Raw genomic sequence first — 17,955 nt, 5'->3', positions numbered from 1 at the left:
GGAATAAACGTGCGCTGCCCTGATGATAAGTGGGCTAACAAAATGAGACGAGGCAAATTAGAGGGTAGGGAGGAGGGTGGAAAAGGGAAGGGACTGAGAAGAGGAGGATAAGTCAGAGTCAGATAAAGAGGAATAACATTGCCTCAGTATAGGAAATAATAGCCTATGAGTGATGAATTGTCCACATGTGTGTTCTGCTCTTTGGATATAAATGCACTTACACACACATACAAACACATGCATAGGTCAACACATACACACCTGTCTGTTTTTTTTAGCAGGATATCGCAAAAAGTTATAAAGAGATTGGAACAACATATTGTGGAAAAGTTATTCATGGGCTAAGAAAGAGTTGATTAACTTTTCATGCTGATTGGTCAAAAGGAGGTGCAGCGGTGGGTGTCACCAAACACAATAAGGCACAAAACTGGCTACTGGATTCATGTAACATGGCAAGATTTTGTGGAAAGCTGATTACACCGATTGGTCAGAGTGGTTTAACCTCCCAATGGATTCAACTCCATAACATTTTGTGGAACAGTTAGTCATAAGCCACAGAGCAGCAGATTAATTTTTCATGACATTTGCACAAAATGGGGTGTGGCAGTGGGTGTGGCCTGTCATGAAAAGGTATACAACTTCCAAACAGATTCATGTTACATGACAAAACTTGGTGGAGAGCTTGGTCATGGGACAAGGAAGAGCTGAATAATCTTTCATGCTGACTGGCCAAAAGGGAGTGTGGTGGTGGGTGTGGCCTATCACAAAAAACGTGCATAACTCCTTATCAACCACACACATGTAACTGTTTAATATTTTAATTTATTAAACAGAAAACATTACTGTAAATTAAAGGCATAAAAAGTAAGACTGTGTGAAGTGGAAATGGAATATCTTGCAAAGCATTGGCAGAGATATTCACTCTACTGTGTGCTATCTTTCTAGTTATTTATGTAAATAAATGAGCACATAGAGGTTGCTCAAATACTTTAATTCATATAGTCCTATTTTTTTTATTATTATTTTATGCTTATGAATCCTTTTGCAGCTGATGTGGAGGCTTTTCAAGAATAATGAGATACAAAGGTTCTCTGTAATAAAAATCAGCAACTTTTTCAAGGTACAGCATGGTCAAACATCAGTAGTATGCTCTATTCAGAATAAAGATTACGTAACAATAAATGTAATGTAATATGTTCAGCACTGTAGCCTTCAGTGAGACTTGGACTGGATTTTTGCACACTAGTGCTACGCCCTCTGGAGTAGACAAATATGAGGGGAACATTCTCTCTCTCTCTCTCTTCTCCCTTCCCCCCTCCCTCCCTCCCTGCGTGTCAGTGACTCAAGTCATGAATATTTCTTATGCAATGTGTAAAATGTTTATGCGTTTATGCAGCGAGTAGTAAAAGAGCTGAGGAATTTTGGGGTTTTGAAAACTTTTTAAGCCTCCGGTAGCTAATCTTACTAACAGGGACTAAATGCTGTTTCTCAGCAAAAGCCAAATCTATGCTTACTGGCAGGAGAAAGAGCCTAATTGTATAAGGAAGGTAATTCTGGCATTACTTCATTGTAAATACCAAGGTGATGAAAAAGATAGTGGAAAGGAAAAATAGGGAGGAACTCTTTGCACACTTGGGCTAGGCATATGCAGAAACACATTGGTTTTATATAATAAATACACCTCCCTACTTCCCTCCCAAGTCTTCATGCTATGGAGTTTAAAAAGTTTTTGCATGGCATTTTATAAATAAGACTAATAGGACACATGAAACACAAAAATCTCTTATAATCAGATAAAACATCATAGAAGTTGTGTAGGAAACTAGTGGGGTTCCTTCAGTATATTTGAGAAAAGTTTATTTTTATTAGTGTCACGTTTCTTGTTCATCAGTTTGCCCTTGAATTTTCAAGACATTTCCTCCATTTAGTTCTCATTGGCCAATTCAACCAAAGTTACTTATTTATTAATTGTATTCAAAGGAGGAAGTCATCAAATAAATTAACTTTTGCTACCATAATTGAGTACCTTTTTGTAACTTTTTTTTTTTTTTTTTTTTAAATAAAGGCTACAGTTTTGCTCTTACTGAGGTGTTGTGCTATTCTACATTGTAATTACATCCATCCAGGTTTTATTGGCTCTCCATTAGCATCGCAGCAGTTTACTAGTCAGTGGTAAGTTACATACATACATAATGAGGATGAGCATTTTCAGTTGTCTTAATCATATCTCTAATATCAAATGGCATTAGGAATGATGCAAAGGTGGGTGGCAACACATTACAAGTAACAGAAATGAGTACAATTTTTTAGTAACAAGTCCTTCATGTTATATTCTCTGAGCTGCACATGTTAATCTTACTCAATCTTACTCAGTTAGGCAGCAGCAATGGAAGGTCAAACCACCTAATCCAAGGCTGCAGAGAGCAACCCCGGGCTGCACTTAGATCCACTTTTTAAAAATGATCCATGTGCCTGCCTAAAACCACCCAAACTTCAGCGTGTAAAAGCTCATCAACCAATCTATGCAAGCACACTGAGGTAAGTTTTTCATCGCTAAGAATTAATTTATACTACAAATGTGAAACCTAACAATAGTGTTTTTCAACAATCAAATCATCTTTAACTACAATGTTGGACAAAAGTTTGTTACATATCAAAATAACCTTTTAGACAATTGTTTTAGCTTGTGTAAAAGGATCTTGATATAACGATGCTCTGTTTTCAAGGGCGTGGGAGAATGACACATAAAAAATGCATTGGCCACAAATTCAGACTACATCCATCACTATTATCATGTGGCATGAAAATAGACCAAACAAACAATACAATCTGTACTCACTAATCAAAGTATTTTTTTTTTTTTTAAATGAATAGTGGTTCACTCTTACTTAAGTAGTTTTCTTACATGGTAACTTTTATCCATACCCAAGTACATTTTTGGATGAAGAACTGTACTCTTGGTCAAGAACAATTATTCTGTACTCTACCCAGCCCTGTGACTTTGCAAAAACACTCCACATAGTCTATAACAACATTGTGCAATATCACATATTGTACTCATTGAGATGTGTGTGTGTGTGTGTGTGTGTGTGATTTTTTGTTTGTTTGTTTTCAAAGCGAGTTATTTTTCTGACATTGGAGAAGCTCAGTGAACATTTTAAACAAGCGTACCTTTTTACACCAGTGATTTTACTTCTGTTTTCACTACAGTAGCAACGCTTGAACTTGAATAGAATATTTTAGTGGTCTTTCCACTTTTTAGGGCTCAAGTGTGCAATTCTTTGTGCTTGAGTCAGCAAAAGGGATGAACGGAGAGAGAGAGAGAGAGAGAGAGAGAGAGAGCATTACCACATCTGGAGTCTGGAACACGCCTGGGTCTCCAGTTTCATTTCCACCATAACTTGCAGGAAAAGGGGTTGGGGACCTAAAATCTGTAAGTGTTCAGGACTGATTTCTGTTACTCGAGGGTCTTTGCTGTAATGTTTCCCACTTGCTTTGGAGCACAAATCCATCACGTCGATGACAGGCCTCTTCAACCCTGTCAGACAGATTGAGGTGTATGACTGATCGACTGAGGGGAAATGATGGAAAAGAGAAGGAGAAAACACACACTCCAACAGCTGTGTATATCTGTGAGAGGGGATTACTGAGAGGGTTCAATCTTTGGCATGGAGCCAGATAGCTCGTGAAGACCCTCTCCTTACAGCTATACATGAGCAGGCCAGGGGGAGGAGGGAGAAGCAAGGGGGGGTGGGGTGTCACTGCGCGCCCCCCCTCAATTGTAACCCCCGACTCCCGCCATCCACAGGATATGTACTCCAATGTTTGCAGTTAGGGAGAAAGCGTGTGTGTGGGTGGGTGATGAGGTTTGAGAGCCTGTCGGTGGGGAGGAAATCCCTCTTTTGTTTCCAAAGAGGCTGAGTGTATGTTTTGTGTGTGTGTGTGTGTGTGTGTGTGTGTGTGTTTGTACAGTATAATGGAGGAAACTCAAAGATGGTTCAAGAGGAAGGATGAATATGGGCCCTACTAAATCTGACAACTGTTGTGAACCAACTCTTAGAAATAAACAGTCAGAAATGGCACAGAGTGGAAAACAATTGTGAAATAGCGGAGAAAACACAGCGAGACAGAGGGCGGGTTAGGAGGCATTAGGCCTAATTGCCACCAGGTTTGCTCTCCATAGGGGACCCTCAATTGAGTTGGTAGTGTGAGCCATAAAATCTCTATGGTGTGTGGTGTGGGGTCTGTGTGTGTGTGTGTGTGTGTGTGTGTGTGTCTGCATGTGTACAAATGGCATTTAAAAATGCCAAAATGAATTTTATTACATTTAAAAATACCCTGACTGGAAGAGGAGACCTATTTTGTGGGCTATTTTCAAAATAAGAGCAGAGGCAGTGATAACCAGATGTTAACCATCTGAATCAAATTGAGAAGACACTGAGTAAAGTATTAGATATGTTGCTTTCATGTGTATTTGTGTTCACATTGAGCTTCATGGTTTCTCTCAGGTTTCTCGCTTTCTCAGTTCTGTTAATATTTTTTTTTTTTTTGTAAAAATCAAGTAATCCCATAAAAGGCCCATTCGCATGTTGAGAGTTAAAGGACCCCACCAGTGACTGAATGTTTGGCCCATTTACTACAATTTATGCACATTTTACAATGTAACAAACCATTTTGCAAATCATGTGAGGGTTCTAACGATCTCACAGCATGTAATCGAAATCCCTGGATTTTGAATTTTGAGTTGTAAAAGACTAAATGGCAGCTTCATTTGTGAAATAGTTTGTTGCAATGCAGCAAATGGGCCAAACATTGAAAATCACTTTGTCTTCAACTGTATTTGCACTGACAATTTTGTAGCTCTCTAGGATGTCAGCATACTGCTGCAGTGACTTCTCAGTATCTTTGCACATGCTCATATTGAGAGGACATATATGTGCAGAGATATTCAAAAACATGATTTTCAACAGTTTTTTTTTAGCGGATAAAGTTGTGTTTTCAAAAAAAAAAAAAAAAAAAATCATCTCTGTGTGCACGTAGCTTTAGTCTCTGTGTGGGACAATCACCTCTTCAAATGCTGCAGATTAAACTACAGGGAGCTACATTTGATGCCACTCTGCTAACTCCCAGGTACCCCAGTGGAAAGTTAAGAAATCTGAATAATACAAAAAAAAAAATGCACCAGTTTATCTTAAATGCATGAACTGATCTTTTCAGGGTCTATCTCCTCCAAATCATTCTGATCTATGCTCAGATCTGTGGCTGCACGTATGCCTGCCTCTGCTCTATAAATATGTCATGGAAAACAGAGGCTGCGTCAACACTGCAGAGGTGGGAGGACACACACACACACAGGTAGATTCCCTGACAGACCGGTGAGTGAGCACTACAACTGTATGCTCCCTTGATCAAGCTGTGATTTTTCATACATAGGCAATGAAGATCACTGGTTGAAAAAGCAAAATAGGTACTGAAACCATTCCAAAACCCGCCTACAGTCCCTGCAGCTGCAGCGATCTGCTCAGCGCTCGATGCTCTCTGCTCTTTCACAACTCGCAGCCACACTGACATGTCAGCATGTCAACTTGACCAACAAAATCTGCAAACAAAACTTCTGCTTCTTCGTCAGGGTGAAGCCTCGGTGAAGTCTGTTCACGCTGGGGCAGTGCACGTGCTGCACGGTAAAAGTTCACACCAGTGAGCACTTTGGTAAAGAAAGGAGCGCCCTGATTGAAACACACTTGATTTGATAAAAGCAGAATTAGTGCTTGTTTTGATAAAGAAAGACAGAGTGGTTTATCAGATGAAGTGTGTTTTAATCATGCCTGATGATTAAAGACAAATTTATCAGTTACACTTTTATCAGTCTTTTTCATCATGTATCAGCTTTATCTTTTTCATTTATTTTTTGTGTGTTCCACCCATACAAGTCTGGTGCCATAGTGGAGAAGTGACTGGGCTTCATAAGGCCTAAATAAATATATTACAGTCTGGTTTATCTCCATTTACGTTAGCAGGCATGCCGATCAAGTCAGTGATGGTTACCTGGCCAGCTCATGGTTAGCTGGTCATCTAAACCCGAAACTGATCAGATTCATCAATTATCGGCTCAAATCAGCACAGAAAAGTTTCATGTTTGCAGAATTCTGTGAAGATGTGTCATACTTTTAGAGACTCAGTTAGTTCTTCTCAGCCAAGATGTTCAGTGACCTCCAGTATGGCCGTCAGAGGCCATGTTATGTCACTGAAACATCCGCTATTAAATATTAACAACAACTTCTTCTTCTTCTTCTTCTTCTTCTTCTTCTTCTTCTTCTTCTTCTTCTTCTTCTTCTGCTTTTTTCCATTTCAAAGACAAACTGTCCTGAGCATGCAGATGTAATGCATTTACCACCTAAGTGCAGTTTTTTGGAAGAACTCAATGGGGAACTAGACCCTGATTTAGTGAAGAACATAAAAAAACATACAGACCCTAATAATAAGATGTCTTTCAGAGTCTTGTGAAAATGTCATGAAATTATTAAACAAAGTTAGAACATACCACAGAGTTTCTGGTTGCTGACCCCATCGTCTTATCACCAAGTTAATGAGTTAATCACCTCCTTTCTGATTTAAATTTTGTGATCATACGTTTATATAACGCTATATAAAATTCTCATGGCGAGTAAATATTTTAATGGTTCAAAATCAGGTGAGCAACCATCATCACAAGTCTCTGCCAAGCCAGTCTGACCAGGTTTGCTTGTTACACTGTAACTTTACTCTTGAAACTGCAGGCTCACTTTTGATTTTTAGAAGCTCAAATGCCAGCAGTGTGCCAGAAACAGGCTCAGGAAGAATGGCTGCAAGAAAAAAAAAAAAAAAAAAAAAAAAAGAGTGGAAAGATGAAATTTAGTTTCAGGCCGTGTTTAAAGAATAAACAACACAGGCTGCATCTATATCTAAATATATATCAGGAACATTGGTGTGTGTGTGTGTGTGTGTGTGTGTTATGTGTGTGTGAGAGAGTGTGTGTTGTGAGTGCAATACACACCTCCAGCTCAAAGCTCATTACACCACAGAAAGAGAGAGGAAATGAGACACTATAAAAGCCAAACTCTCACTGTTAAAACACACACTCTATCGCTCTCACAAACACACTCACAGATGCAGTAAAACCCCTCTTGTTTCTTACAGCCTCGCCCCCTGGAGAGGAGACCTGAAATTCATTTACCCGGCATTCAAGGCTCAGAAATGACAAAATATCGGTTTTATTGTTTCCATGTTTCCTTTTATTATAGTGATATTTCTAGCGTTTTTGTGACTTCACTTGGTACTGATGGATTTAGCATTAAGGGAAGCATGCATGTTAAATCATAAACGCCATAAATATGCACGTATGTTCAGTGAAATGATTCAGTACTGAGGTCATTTCTGCGAGGCAGCTGCAGGGAAAGGTTATTGCCATCGGACAGCTGTTTTGATGGCCTCTCTTTGCACCTGGAGCTCGGCCTAAAAAAATAGTCCCTAAATCTCAAAATATTAGCTTATCAGATATAATGGAAAGGTTAATGTTGGCTTCCGGGTTTATCAGTTTATAAGACTGTAAATTGTCATAGGTGGGTAGCATAAGTGTGTGTGTTTGTGTCTGTCACACACAGAGAGAGAGAGGGAGAGAGAGAGAGAGAGAGAGAGAGAGAGAGAGAGAGAGAGAGAGAGAGAGAGAGAGAGAGAGACAGTGTTTGTATAGGGGATGGAGGGATCCACACACCTCCCATAGCTGAGAAAGGGAGAGAGGTGTGAAGGAGAATGTTAATGGTGCCTATCACGGCCAGGGTAGATAAGAAAAAAGGCAGCGGGTGGTGGGTGAGGCACTGATTTGGGAGAAGCTGACGAGTGAGTATAGTGCTGAGAGTGGTGCAGGGTGGGGAGGGGGTTCAGAGAGGGAGAGGAGGAGGAGGAGGGAGGATGGACAGAGAGAAGCAGCTTAGCCCCAGGGGGCAATTTGCTCCTGAGCTGCAGTCCATCAATCACCCATTCATTTACTAACAGGATCATCTACCAGCCCCTCACACTTGTTTGTTTGTGTGTGTGTGTGTGTGTGTGTGTGTGTGTGTGTGTGTATGCTTTATCGGAGAGAAGCTGTGTAATTGAATTAATGTCAACAAAGTGGCATAGCCCTCGCGAATTGGATTAATGATGAGGCGTGCATGGAGAAGCGGATGCTGGCGGGGAAAATATAAAAGTTGGTACATATATAGAGAGAAAGCCTTTCTCGTACACACACAGTCATAAACATCCATGCACACACACACGCACACACAACATACAAAAACAATGCAGCCCAGGGGTAGGGCAGGGTGTCTGTCTGAGTAAAAAGAAACACACACACACACACACACACACACACACACACACATACATACATACAGCACCATGGCTATCATTGACAGCCCTCCAGGCCCTGTTACACTGACCCTTAGGAGAGGGAGTGATCCCTGTTAATGCCACCGTAACAATAGATGGCTGCTTCTGTTTCTCAGTCACATCTGTCAAAGACACACACTGCAGGCTGACCCATCACCAAGTCCGCAAGTAACTGAAAGAAGTCCTTTGTCACACAAAACAAATCAAAACGGCTACACTAAATGACGCTAATGTGTGGTGTGTGGGTGCCTCTTAAATGTGTGCGAGAAACTGTGTTACATTCAGTGTATAGAGCCACACTGGCGGAAGAAAAGAAGATGCATGAATGCTTCAAGATACTCACGACATTCATAGATGGCTATGAAGGTGAGAGACACCTCACACATTCATTTGACCTTTAGTTTACCTTGAAAGACCATTGAGGGGGTGTCCTCATTAGGATAATAAACATGTCATGGAGGAAATTATAAATTAGAAGAAATTGATACAATGAAAAATGAAGTAGAGAAAAATAAATAAATAAAATGGGCAATAAAGAGAAAATTACAGTACAGTTGATAGCATTTCCAATCATTTAAAACAAGATCTGAAATGAGGCTGTTGAACAGCTGTCGTATAGGGGGCAGAAAGTCCAAGTTCTTTTACAGATTATTCCAGGTATAAGATGCACTGTACATCTATGCTGTGATGGAGTTAAAGGAATGACATTTAGGGTGGAGGAATGTGTCCTGACATCCTCTGAGCCTGAGCAGAAAAGGCGGCCATGCAACTGGGCTATATAATGAAGCTCCTGAATATGCAACAAATGTGCATGTGAAAAGGTGATTGTGATGCACTGGGGGGCTTTTCAAAGAAAACTGTATTTGTGGGAGAACCAGATTGGCCTACCAGCTTATCAGCCAGGGGTCTACCTGTTATCCATAACCACTTTTGGGAACACAAACACAAAATTATCACACTCATTCACTGGCTGAAATGAGGCTCAGGAATTCAGTTTCTAACTTTTTCTGCATGTGTTTGATGTGGAAATTTTACCTAAATACTGAAACATGGAACTGGATAAATTACAGCGCAAAAGCACAACAAGGAGCAAGTTTTAATGATTCAAAGTGGAAGCGCTTTTCATACCAGACACGATGTCATAGCTCCATCTTCAGGTCACACCTGATGGTACATGTTTGGTGCAGCAAGATGGGAACTGTCTTCACACTTGGGATTGAGATTTTGGTACAACTGAGGTTGGCAAGCAAGGACAATACTACAGTGTTTTTTTTTTGTTTTGTTTTGTTTTGTTTTTTTAACAAAATGCTGTAACACAGCCAGTTGCAGGATTGCTGCTCTGTAGTTGATCCTGCCCTCAGATTTCCCTGTGCAGGGGCTCAAGGGAAATTGGTAAATGGTAAATGGATTTCTACAGCGCTTTTCCAGTTTACTGGAAAAAAAAAAATTAAAGATTAAAATTAAAATAATAAAAAAAAAAGTAATATTATTTATTTATTTTCTAAATACACTTCTTTGGATTGTTTTTTGAATTTTTAAAAATTCAAGTCATTTCATGATAATTTCCCTCTTCTTTGCTAATTTTATAGTCTTGGCAAACTTTTTTTTATATATACTTATTTTGTGAATTTTGTGGCAATTTTATGGTAATATTCTTGTATTTTTCCCTTTTTTTTTTTTTTACTCTTATCACACTGGCACTGTTATTAGTTTTATGGCATAACAGGGTAAAAGTGTAATTTTGTTGAGCTATGGGTGTTCATAAAGCCAGCAGTGCAAGTCCTCTCTCTTTGTGGATAATATGTTATTGGATTCCTTAACTTTGTAAGAAAATTATCATGCAGGACTCAGCCAGATAATTCATACTGCATCTTTGTGGACAAGAATCACAAATAATCACACCCTTCTCTCTCTCTCTCTCTCTCTCTCTCTCTCTCTCTCTCTCTCACACACACACACACACACACACACACACCCACAAACTGTTGCTGAACAAACAACCACATATGGCCTCTATACTTTCTGTGGGGGCCATAATATGGTGAATCAAGTTGGGTTTACTTATTCGGATACTATTGCTGGATGACAGGGAGTAACACAGAGAGAAGTGACATCTTAAAGAATGTGGTTGTTCAGGTTTAAACGTCTGCCCCAACTGGTTTGACACATGAGGAAAATCTGCTCAGTAAATCACAATAACGTCACGACTGCAGCCTTTCCATTTCATCGTTTTATGCTGTTTTATCCATTTGTGCTCTGGATTTTCTAGAAACGTGGATCTGGTTGTGAGTTGGATCTGTGGGATAGGCATATTTGAACTGTGAATGCTGGCTGGAGAAGAAACAGGAGAAGAATGGCAGTCAATTTGAGTAAGAATGGCTCTGCACTCATGGCTGCTTATAAAGAGGTGATAGACGCCAAGGCAGATACAAACTGGTGAGTTAATACCTCAGCCTAATCCAACTGTAATGTTTTGATTAATCAGAAATCAGTTTTGTGTATTAGACCAAATAAGATGCAGTTTGATTGCATTTTGTCTAATATTTCACCTCCTCTTCGTCTTAAATCTCTGTACACCCCTGTCTATTGCAAGGTGTAATTTTCATTCCCATTCTTAAAAGTACATTCCCCCAAACATATACAGTGGTAACCCTTTTATCATTCTTTTTTTGACACCTTTGGGTGTGATCAGGGCCCTGTTCACTTACGAAGGGAACAGCAATGCTATTCGCCTGGCAGAGAAAGGAGGTAAGATTTGATCAGTGGAATAAATAAACTAGTAAGCTCTTGATTAATTGATTTGATCGGGTATAACTGAATATTTGTTGTACTCTATGTGCATGTGCAGACGGTGGATTAGAGGAGATGGTAGAGGAGCTGAGCAGTGGGAAGGTGATGTACGCTTTCTGTCGTGTCCAAGACCCAAATTCTGGTCTGCCAAAATACGTCCTCATAAACTGGGTAAGAGAAACAGACATCTAATTTACGTAAAACCAAAAAATGTACCGTTTTTACAAATACCCCACTCAGTTTGCTTTTGCCACGGTGTGTTTGTGTGCACAGACAGGTGAAGGAGTGAAAGACTCTCGGAAAGGCATATGTGCCAATCATTTGAGCTCCATTGCCAACTTCCTGAAGGTGAGTGTGACCACCTGAAATAATGCTATTATGCACATTGAAATGCTACAGTTCCCAAATAAATGTCCTCTAACCTGTGAACGGCCTTCCCTTTATGTAAACACAACTTAAATGCCCACTGTGCACTGGCACCGATTTATTCACTTGTTGGCCATTTTGAAAACTCAGGGTGGGAAACTCTTCCTTAAAGGTCTACTCCAACATTTTGGGCAAAGGGTTACCCTTTTTCCGAATTACCCAGACTGAGATAAGATGTTTGACACCATTTTCACCTCTGCACATCCAGTGGTTTGGCTCATATGGGTAGTATTTAATGTTAGCTTAGCATAAAGACTTGAGGTCTACAGGAGTCATTACCTATAATAAAACTTACAGCAACTCTGAAGTCGTCTTATTTGCACAGTGGATCCATGTGTATTTGAAATACACATGAACACAACAGCCAGGATGATTTGAGCAGTGGAGGCATATCCACAGGCAAACTCCTGTTAGGCATGCCAGCTTGTTGTTGAGGAAGTTACTGTAGCATCGCACCAATTATCCTGACAAAGAAGACAGAATAGACTTCAAAAAGCCTGAAACTAGATGCATCCGTACCCCACCCTGACAACCATGCTCTTTGCCTATTATACGACCAGGGACGTTGCACAATAGCAAAATATGTTTTACTTCCTCATCCTCACAGTTACTGTTTCTTTTTGCTGGGAAAAACCAGCAATCATGATACTTCCTGGCAAGACAGCTTTTGCAAAACTTATCTGAACTTATCTGGTCACACTTATTTGAACTATTATGGACAGCCAGTGACTGTGGACATGAACACCTGAGGTGCCGAGTGGGCAAATATTAGCAGCAATTAACTTAAACAAAACTATTATTTCACATCATAGAAAGTCAAATTTTCAAGAAACACAACTGCATCAAATCAAAACAAAAACAAAATCAGAATAGGATGAATATAACAAAAGAAAGTAAAACAAACAGGCAGAGAAAGTATAAAGCCATGGCAAAAAAATTAAATCAAATTGAGTTTTTTTTTTCTTTTTTTCATTTCCTCAATTGTAAACTTGTGTTGATTGAATTGAAGTACAAAAATAAGGTGATTAAAAAAAAAAAAAAAAAACAGCAACAAAAACAGGGTCTCATAGTGAGAAGTTACTTAAATGCTACTGTTTCACAAACAGTAAAATCTTGGCCAGTATATTATTTTTATAATAATTCAAGAATGTGTTTTACTTTCATGGCAACAATCCTTTTTGTCAGAATTGGTGTATATTATTTGAAAGTGGGTATTTGCTTTTGGAATTAAACTGATCAACTTTACAAACACAAAGCTTTCAAAATATCATATTTCCCTAAACAGCATTCCTAAAGCCTATTTATAACTCCTGTCCCATCTTTTAATGCAGCCTAATTATCACCAAACTTTCTGTGATCACAGGGAGCTCATGTGACCATAAATGCTCGGGCAGAGGAGGATGTGGATCCACAGACTATCTTGACTAAAGTGGCCAAAGCATCAGGGGCCAACTTTAATTTTCACAAAGAGAGAGAAACACAGGAATACAGAGATGTACCCAGAGGCCCTGTGGTGAGAACACACAAGCGCACACACACACACACACACACACACACACACACACTAGTTACTAACAATATATAGAAAAAAGGACACCACACAATTAAGCTCCCAACAAGAAATCAAAGAACACAAACTCATATAATAGCAAAAATTCTGAAGACGGATCAAATGTGAGACTGGAGTGCAACAACATTGGAATAACTTCATGCAGCAATCTTTGCAAAACAATCATACATTTTGTAATATTTATTTATTTATTTATTTTTAAGAGAAATGCACAAGGTTTAGTCACTAAACATTACATTGACTAAGATTTAGTAGAAGACCCCGTAGTATCACACACACCACACCAGGAAATGGCATTTGGGGATTCTGAGCATCATTTGCATTTTCACAAACTAATGATGGCAGAAATATAATAACCCATACTGTGTTATGACAGGGTTCAGTGTACCAGAAAACCAACGCAGTGGAAGAGATTCAGAGAACCGACAAGGACAGCTTCTGGGCCCAAGCTCAGGTTTCCTTTGACTTTGATTTTGATCAGTGTATACAGCTTAATAGACCCTTTTCACAGCAGCCATTTTAACATGGAATAGAGAGGTAAACACAGCCGTTACGAATGACATGAATTAAGGTTCAAGTTAAGTTCTAGTTCAAGTCAAAATGGCTGCTGTGTAAAAAAGGGTTCAAAATCAGTTGCATTTACCATGTATTTGACCACTGGCCAAACCATCAGTTTGAAAACGCAAGCCACGTACCATCCATCATATTGGTGTTTTATATAAATTAATATAACTATCTTCCTCAGAGGGATGAGGAAGTCCGGCGACAGGAGGAGACCAAAAGAGCGGAGCAGGAGAGGCAAAAGGTGGAGAGAGAAAGAAAAGAGGCAGATCAAAGACAGGCGGCGGAAAGAGAAAGAGCAGCCAGGGAAAGAGCCTTGCAGATTGACCAGAATAAGTAAGTCTTACAAAGGCACACATGCATGCGCACAAAGAATAATGGATGCCCCTATGTTTTGAGTAATGCTCCAGTGTCTCTGTGTGACAGGAGCTATCAGAAGCAGCTAGAGGCAGAAGAAAGAGAGCGAGAGCAGCAGCGATTGGTGAGATGAGAGTTACATAAACACAAAGCCCTTTTCTCATTTTTCAAGCCTGTTAGAAATCAGCATGTTATAGAGAGCATCATGTGTCACTTTTAGGAGCAGCAGCACCAGAAGAACTCGCAGAAAGCAAGCATTCAATTTGCTGCGTCAGTGCAGAAAGCTAAGGTGAGTGTGGATATCATACAGTGTTGTTAATACAGAGGATTTATTTATCAGATTGATGCATCATACAGTAACAGAGTAAGGACTGCCATCATTTTTAGCATGGTCACTGCTCACTATAGCCCAAAGCATTACCTCACATTTCTCTGTTGGATAAAAAAAAAAGGTGGTGGTGCACAAAATGAAACAGCACAATGGAGTGCTCAGTTAAAATGTTATAGTTTGTGTTTTTGCCTACAGTTTTCACCTGACAGAATCTGAGTTTGAGAGTTTGTTGTAGCCAGGAAACTTGCTTTGACGTCATATGTTGTTTCAGAAATCAGAGCTGAGTTCTCCAGTGGGAGTTCTCACTATATCATACAGTATCCTAACATTTATATTACATCATCAGATGCCACACATACAAATCAAATATCTGTGAATAAGTACCAAACCAAGATCTTTACAATCTTTCTGAGACCCTGAGACCGAGACCCAAAGGCCTGTCCAGATGAATCCACTAGTGAGCTCATTCTTTAATACGTGTAAATTATGTGAAACATAATTGAAACATGTTTTTTTTTTTCTGTGCCTTGCACTCTCACTCTCATTCACAGGAGGCAGAATCGCTGATATCTCAGAGGTCATTTAATCCCAGAGACGTATTTAAGCAGAAAGAGCAGCCCTCTGGTCTCAACAGTGGACGATCTCCCGCCACAACCAGACCTGGTAATGCACGTGCAGGCCACATAAACAAATTGCATGAAATGGAACTGATCATTTACATCTCTGGTTTTCGTTTTGTTTTTCAGGGAAACTGCAGAGCCCATTTCTGTCTCAGAAATCTCAGGACAGAGAAATCCCAGGGGAGCCAGAGTTTCCTCGACCATCTGCTCCTGTTCCACCTTTGGCCCCCCCTTCACCCATTGAACCAACATGCCCAGTCCCCTCTGCCTCAGCTGACAGGTCGTACTCACCTGCTGCAGCTGCTTCTCCTGAAGTACCAGAGACACCGGCCTCACCTGTCCAGGCTGCAGGTCAGATGCACAGAGCCTGACGCTGAACCCTTAGGATGCACGATTCATGCACAATTGATTATGTACATGATGAAAGGCAGATTATGATGTTAATTGAATTGCCAGGGTCACTCTTTCTCTTGTATTCATACACACAGATGGTGCTTACCAAGAGGAGGAGTACTGGTCTGATGAATTTGATGATGATGCAGAAGATGCTACGCTAGGTATGCTGCACTGCACATGCCAATCATTTTTTATGCTCATTGAAGCTATGAAACTTAAGGGAGAAAATTATGGAAGACACACACACACACACACACACACACACACACACACACATGCTCACACACAGTGAATTGGACTGGAATGCATTAAAATCACAGTTAGATATCTAACAGTGTAAGAGTAACTTGGAATGAATTTTTCCTTCAAATTCAAATACACCTTTTACTATTTAATATTAAGACATTTGGCACAACTGATGTTAATCATTCACCCAAAACTGCAGAGGAATCACCTGGTCAAGAGGAGGCATATGAGGCACCACTATCACCTAGGACAGAGGAGGATCTGTATGAGGAAGTCAACATGGATACCCCCGCAGTGAGTCAACCTTATTGTCTAATAACAGTATCTGGGCCTGTAGAGCAGGGGAATTCAAACCCAAATCCAGTGTCAGTGAGCCACAGACCCCCATGTGAAATGATTTTGCCTCGAGGGCCCTGGTAAGAACAGATATTTTTGTTCGCGATAACTGTTAAACTCATCTGATCCCAATCTTAATTAAACAGTGATTTGGCCTCTTTCAAAAAGATGGGGAAAAAGTGGATTATCAAATTAGCAAAATAAACAAACCTCTAAACATTAAATTGCAAATATATATATATTTGTATAACTAAAATGACACATTTAAGTGTCACATCAGTGATTATTGTCAGATTTTTTTGTGTTTAAACATTAACTAAACCCTAACCTCAAATCTGAGTGAAGCCTGGCCACCAAAGACCAGGCACCCGGAAAGCAGGATCGTGTTTAGAGGAGCTCACAAGAGCTAAAATGATTAGTCACACTGAATCATCACATGCCTTGCCATTTTGTCTTGAATGATTGGACCAATGTGATTGTCTCCTCCTTAGGTGGAAGAGCACGGGGCAGAGTCCAGTGAGCAGGGCGTCTGTGCCAGGGCTCTCTATGACTACCAGGCTGGTAAGTGCTTTCAACACACACACGCGCACACACACACACACACACACACACACACACACACAGTCCCAGAGTGTTAAGTGACACCCAGCTCTGTGCTCTGGGCATATTATGTTGATGTTGCCTCTCTCTCATCGATCACCTCTCTTCCGCAGTGGACAACACTGAGATCACCTTTGACCCTGAAGACATCATCACCGGGATAGAGATGGTGGATGAGGGCTGGTGGAGGGGTTTTGCACCTGATGGACACTATGGCATGTTTCCAGCCAATTATGTTGAGCTTCTCTAACTGTTTCTGCTCCTGGTTATGCTCTCAAAATACCGGTGGTCTACTTCATAGGACAAATTAAATAACATTCAGTGGCATAACCTAAACTGGTGATGATGGGAAATACACGTATTGTGCTTAATATTAATGTCAAATAAAATGTGTCTTCTGTGGCTTTGCCTTATTAAGGATCAATGTTGGGGTCATTATAATGTATTATATATTACTGACTTTTTTTTTTTTTTTTTTAAGTAATGCATCATGTTACTTATTTGCTCCCAGTGGAAAGTAATTTGTTACACTGCTTGTTGCATTACTTTTGTGTTACTCCACAACATGAGATACACTGTCATGTAACTGCCAGTTAATGATATAACAGCTAAAGATTCTGTTTCTGAAACAGGCAACAATGTTACAAAAAGTTGACACCTTGAACTCAATGGATGCATTTTTTTGTCAAGATCACACATCATCTATCTAATTAAACTGTAGATAAATTAACCACAGAATTAATTCCCTTTGCAATTAATTGTGTTAACAGCTGTGGTCTATATGATAACAGCATTCACACCACGACAGAGCCAAGTGATACATTTCCAGAAATAACACTGGAGTGAAATTGTGAATAGTGGTCAGAAGAATATGAGGAGGAAAAACCACAGGTACAGCTACAGGGTGGAAAGATTCCTGGGGAAGGGCGTGTTTGGAAAGGTCGCCAGGTGCATCAAAACAACCACCAATGAGGCCGTGGCTGTTAAGATCATGAAGAATCACAGATAGACAATGCTGGAGGCCCAGAGAGAGGTAGGATAAACTATGTCTTGCCAATCAAAGATTAGTTGTGCCAGCCTAGGAACAGTACATTGTGTAGTAATTATATCAATTGTGAGTACATTTCAAATGAGTTACTTTTTACAGTTACTTCGGTAGATTTTACAGCGGTACTTCTACTTTAGTAAAATATCATCACAGTGTAATTTGCAGAACTCTCTCTACCACTGAATGCATTTGCTATTTCTAAACCTCTTCAGTTCATACTACAGATCAGTTGGGGGCAGTAATGCTTTTTTTCGTCGTCTGCAAACCG

General features: G+C 39.9%; 1 protein-coding gene across 2 annotated transcripts; it reads left to right on the top strand.

Moving 5' to 3' along the window:
• The first annotated feature begins 594 nt into the window (after nucleotides 1-594).
• LOC115368949 (drebrin-like protein A) lies at nucleotides 595-17,052 on the top strand. Of its 2 annotated transcripts, XM_030065408.1 has the most exons (16): nucleotides 595-606; nucleotides 10,714-10,842; nucleotides 11,099-11,154; nucleotides 11,255-11,367; nucleotides 11,470-11,544; nucleotides 12,986-13,135; nucleotides 13,569-13,646; nucleotides 13,938-14,089; nucleotides 14,180-14,234; nucleotides 14,331-14,399; nucleotides 14,993-15,104; nucleotides 15,188-15,412; nucleotides 15,550-15,618; nucleotides 15,903-15,997; nucleotides 16,531-16,600; nucleotides 16,753-17,052. In XM_030065408.1, the coding sequence occupies exons 2-16, from the start codon at nucleotides 10,760-10,762 to the stop codon at nucleotides 16,887-16,889; spliced, it is 1,539 nt and encodes a 512-aa protein (XP_029921268.1). In that variant the 5' UTR covers nucleotides 595-606; nucleotides 10,714-10,759; the 3' UTR covers nucleotides 16,890-17,052. The 2 variants fall into 2 exon arrangements, with proteins under 2 accessions (XP_029921268.1, XP_029921267.1); XM_030065407.1 differs by lacking the exon at nucleotides 595-606 and having other exon boundaries at nucleotides 10,600-10,842.
• Nucleotides 17,053-17,955: the final 903 nt, after the last annotated feature.

This window comes from Myripristis murdjan, chromosome 12 (genome assembly GCF_902150065.1).
Source record: "Myripristis murdjan chromosome 12, fMyrMur1.1, whole genome shotgun sequence".
NCBI classification, from domain to species: Eukaryota; Metazoa; Chordata; class Actinopteri; order Holocentriformes; family Holocentridae; genus Myripristis; species Myripristis murdjan.
This window is presented reverse-complemented; position numbering and strand designations above follow the sequence as displayed.

Coding starts and splice junctions, on each gene's coding strand:
- LOC115368949 (XM_030065408.1), top strand. CDS start 10,760: ATGGCAGTCAATTTGAGTAAGAATGGCTCTGCACTCATGGCTGCTTAT. Junction 10,843..11,098: donor GCCAAGGCAGATACAAACTG/GTGAGTTAATAC, acceptor GGGTGTGATCAG/GGCCCTGTTCACTTACGAAG. Junction 16,601..16,752: donor TCTCTATGACTACCAGGCTG/GTAAGTGCTTTC, acceptor TCTCTTCCGCAG/TGGACAACACTGAGATCACC.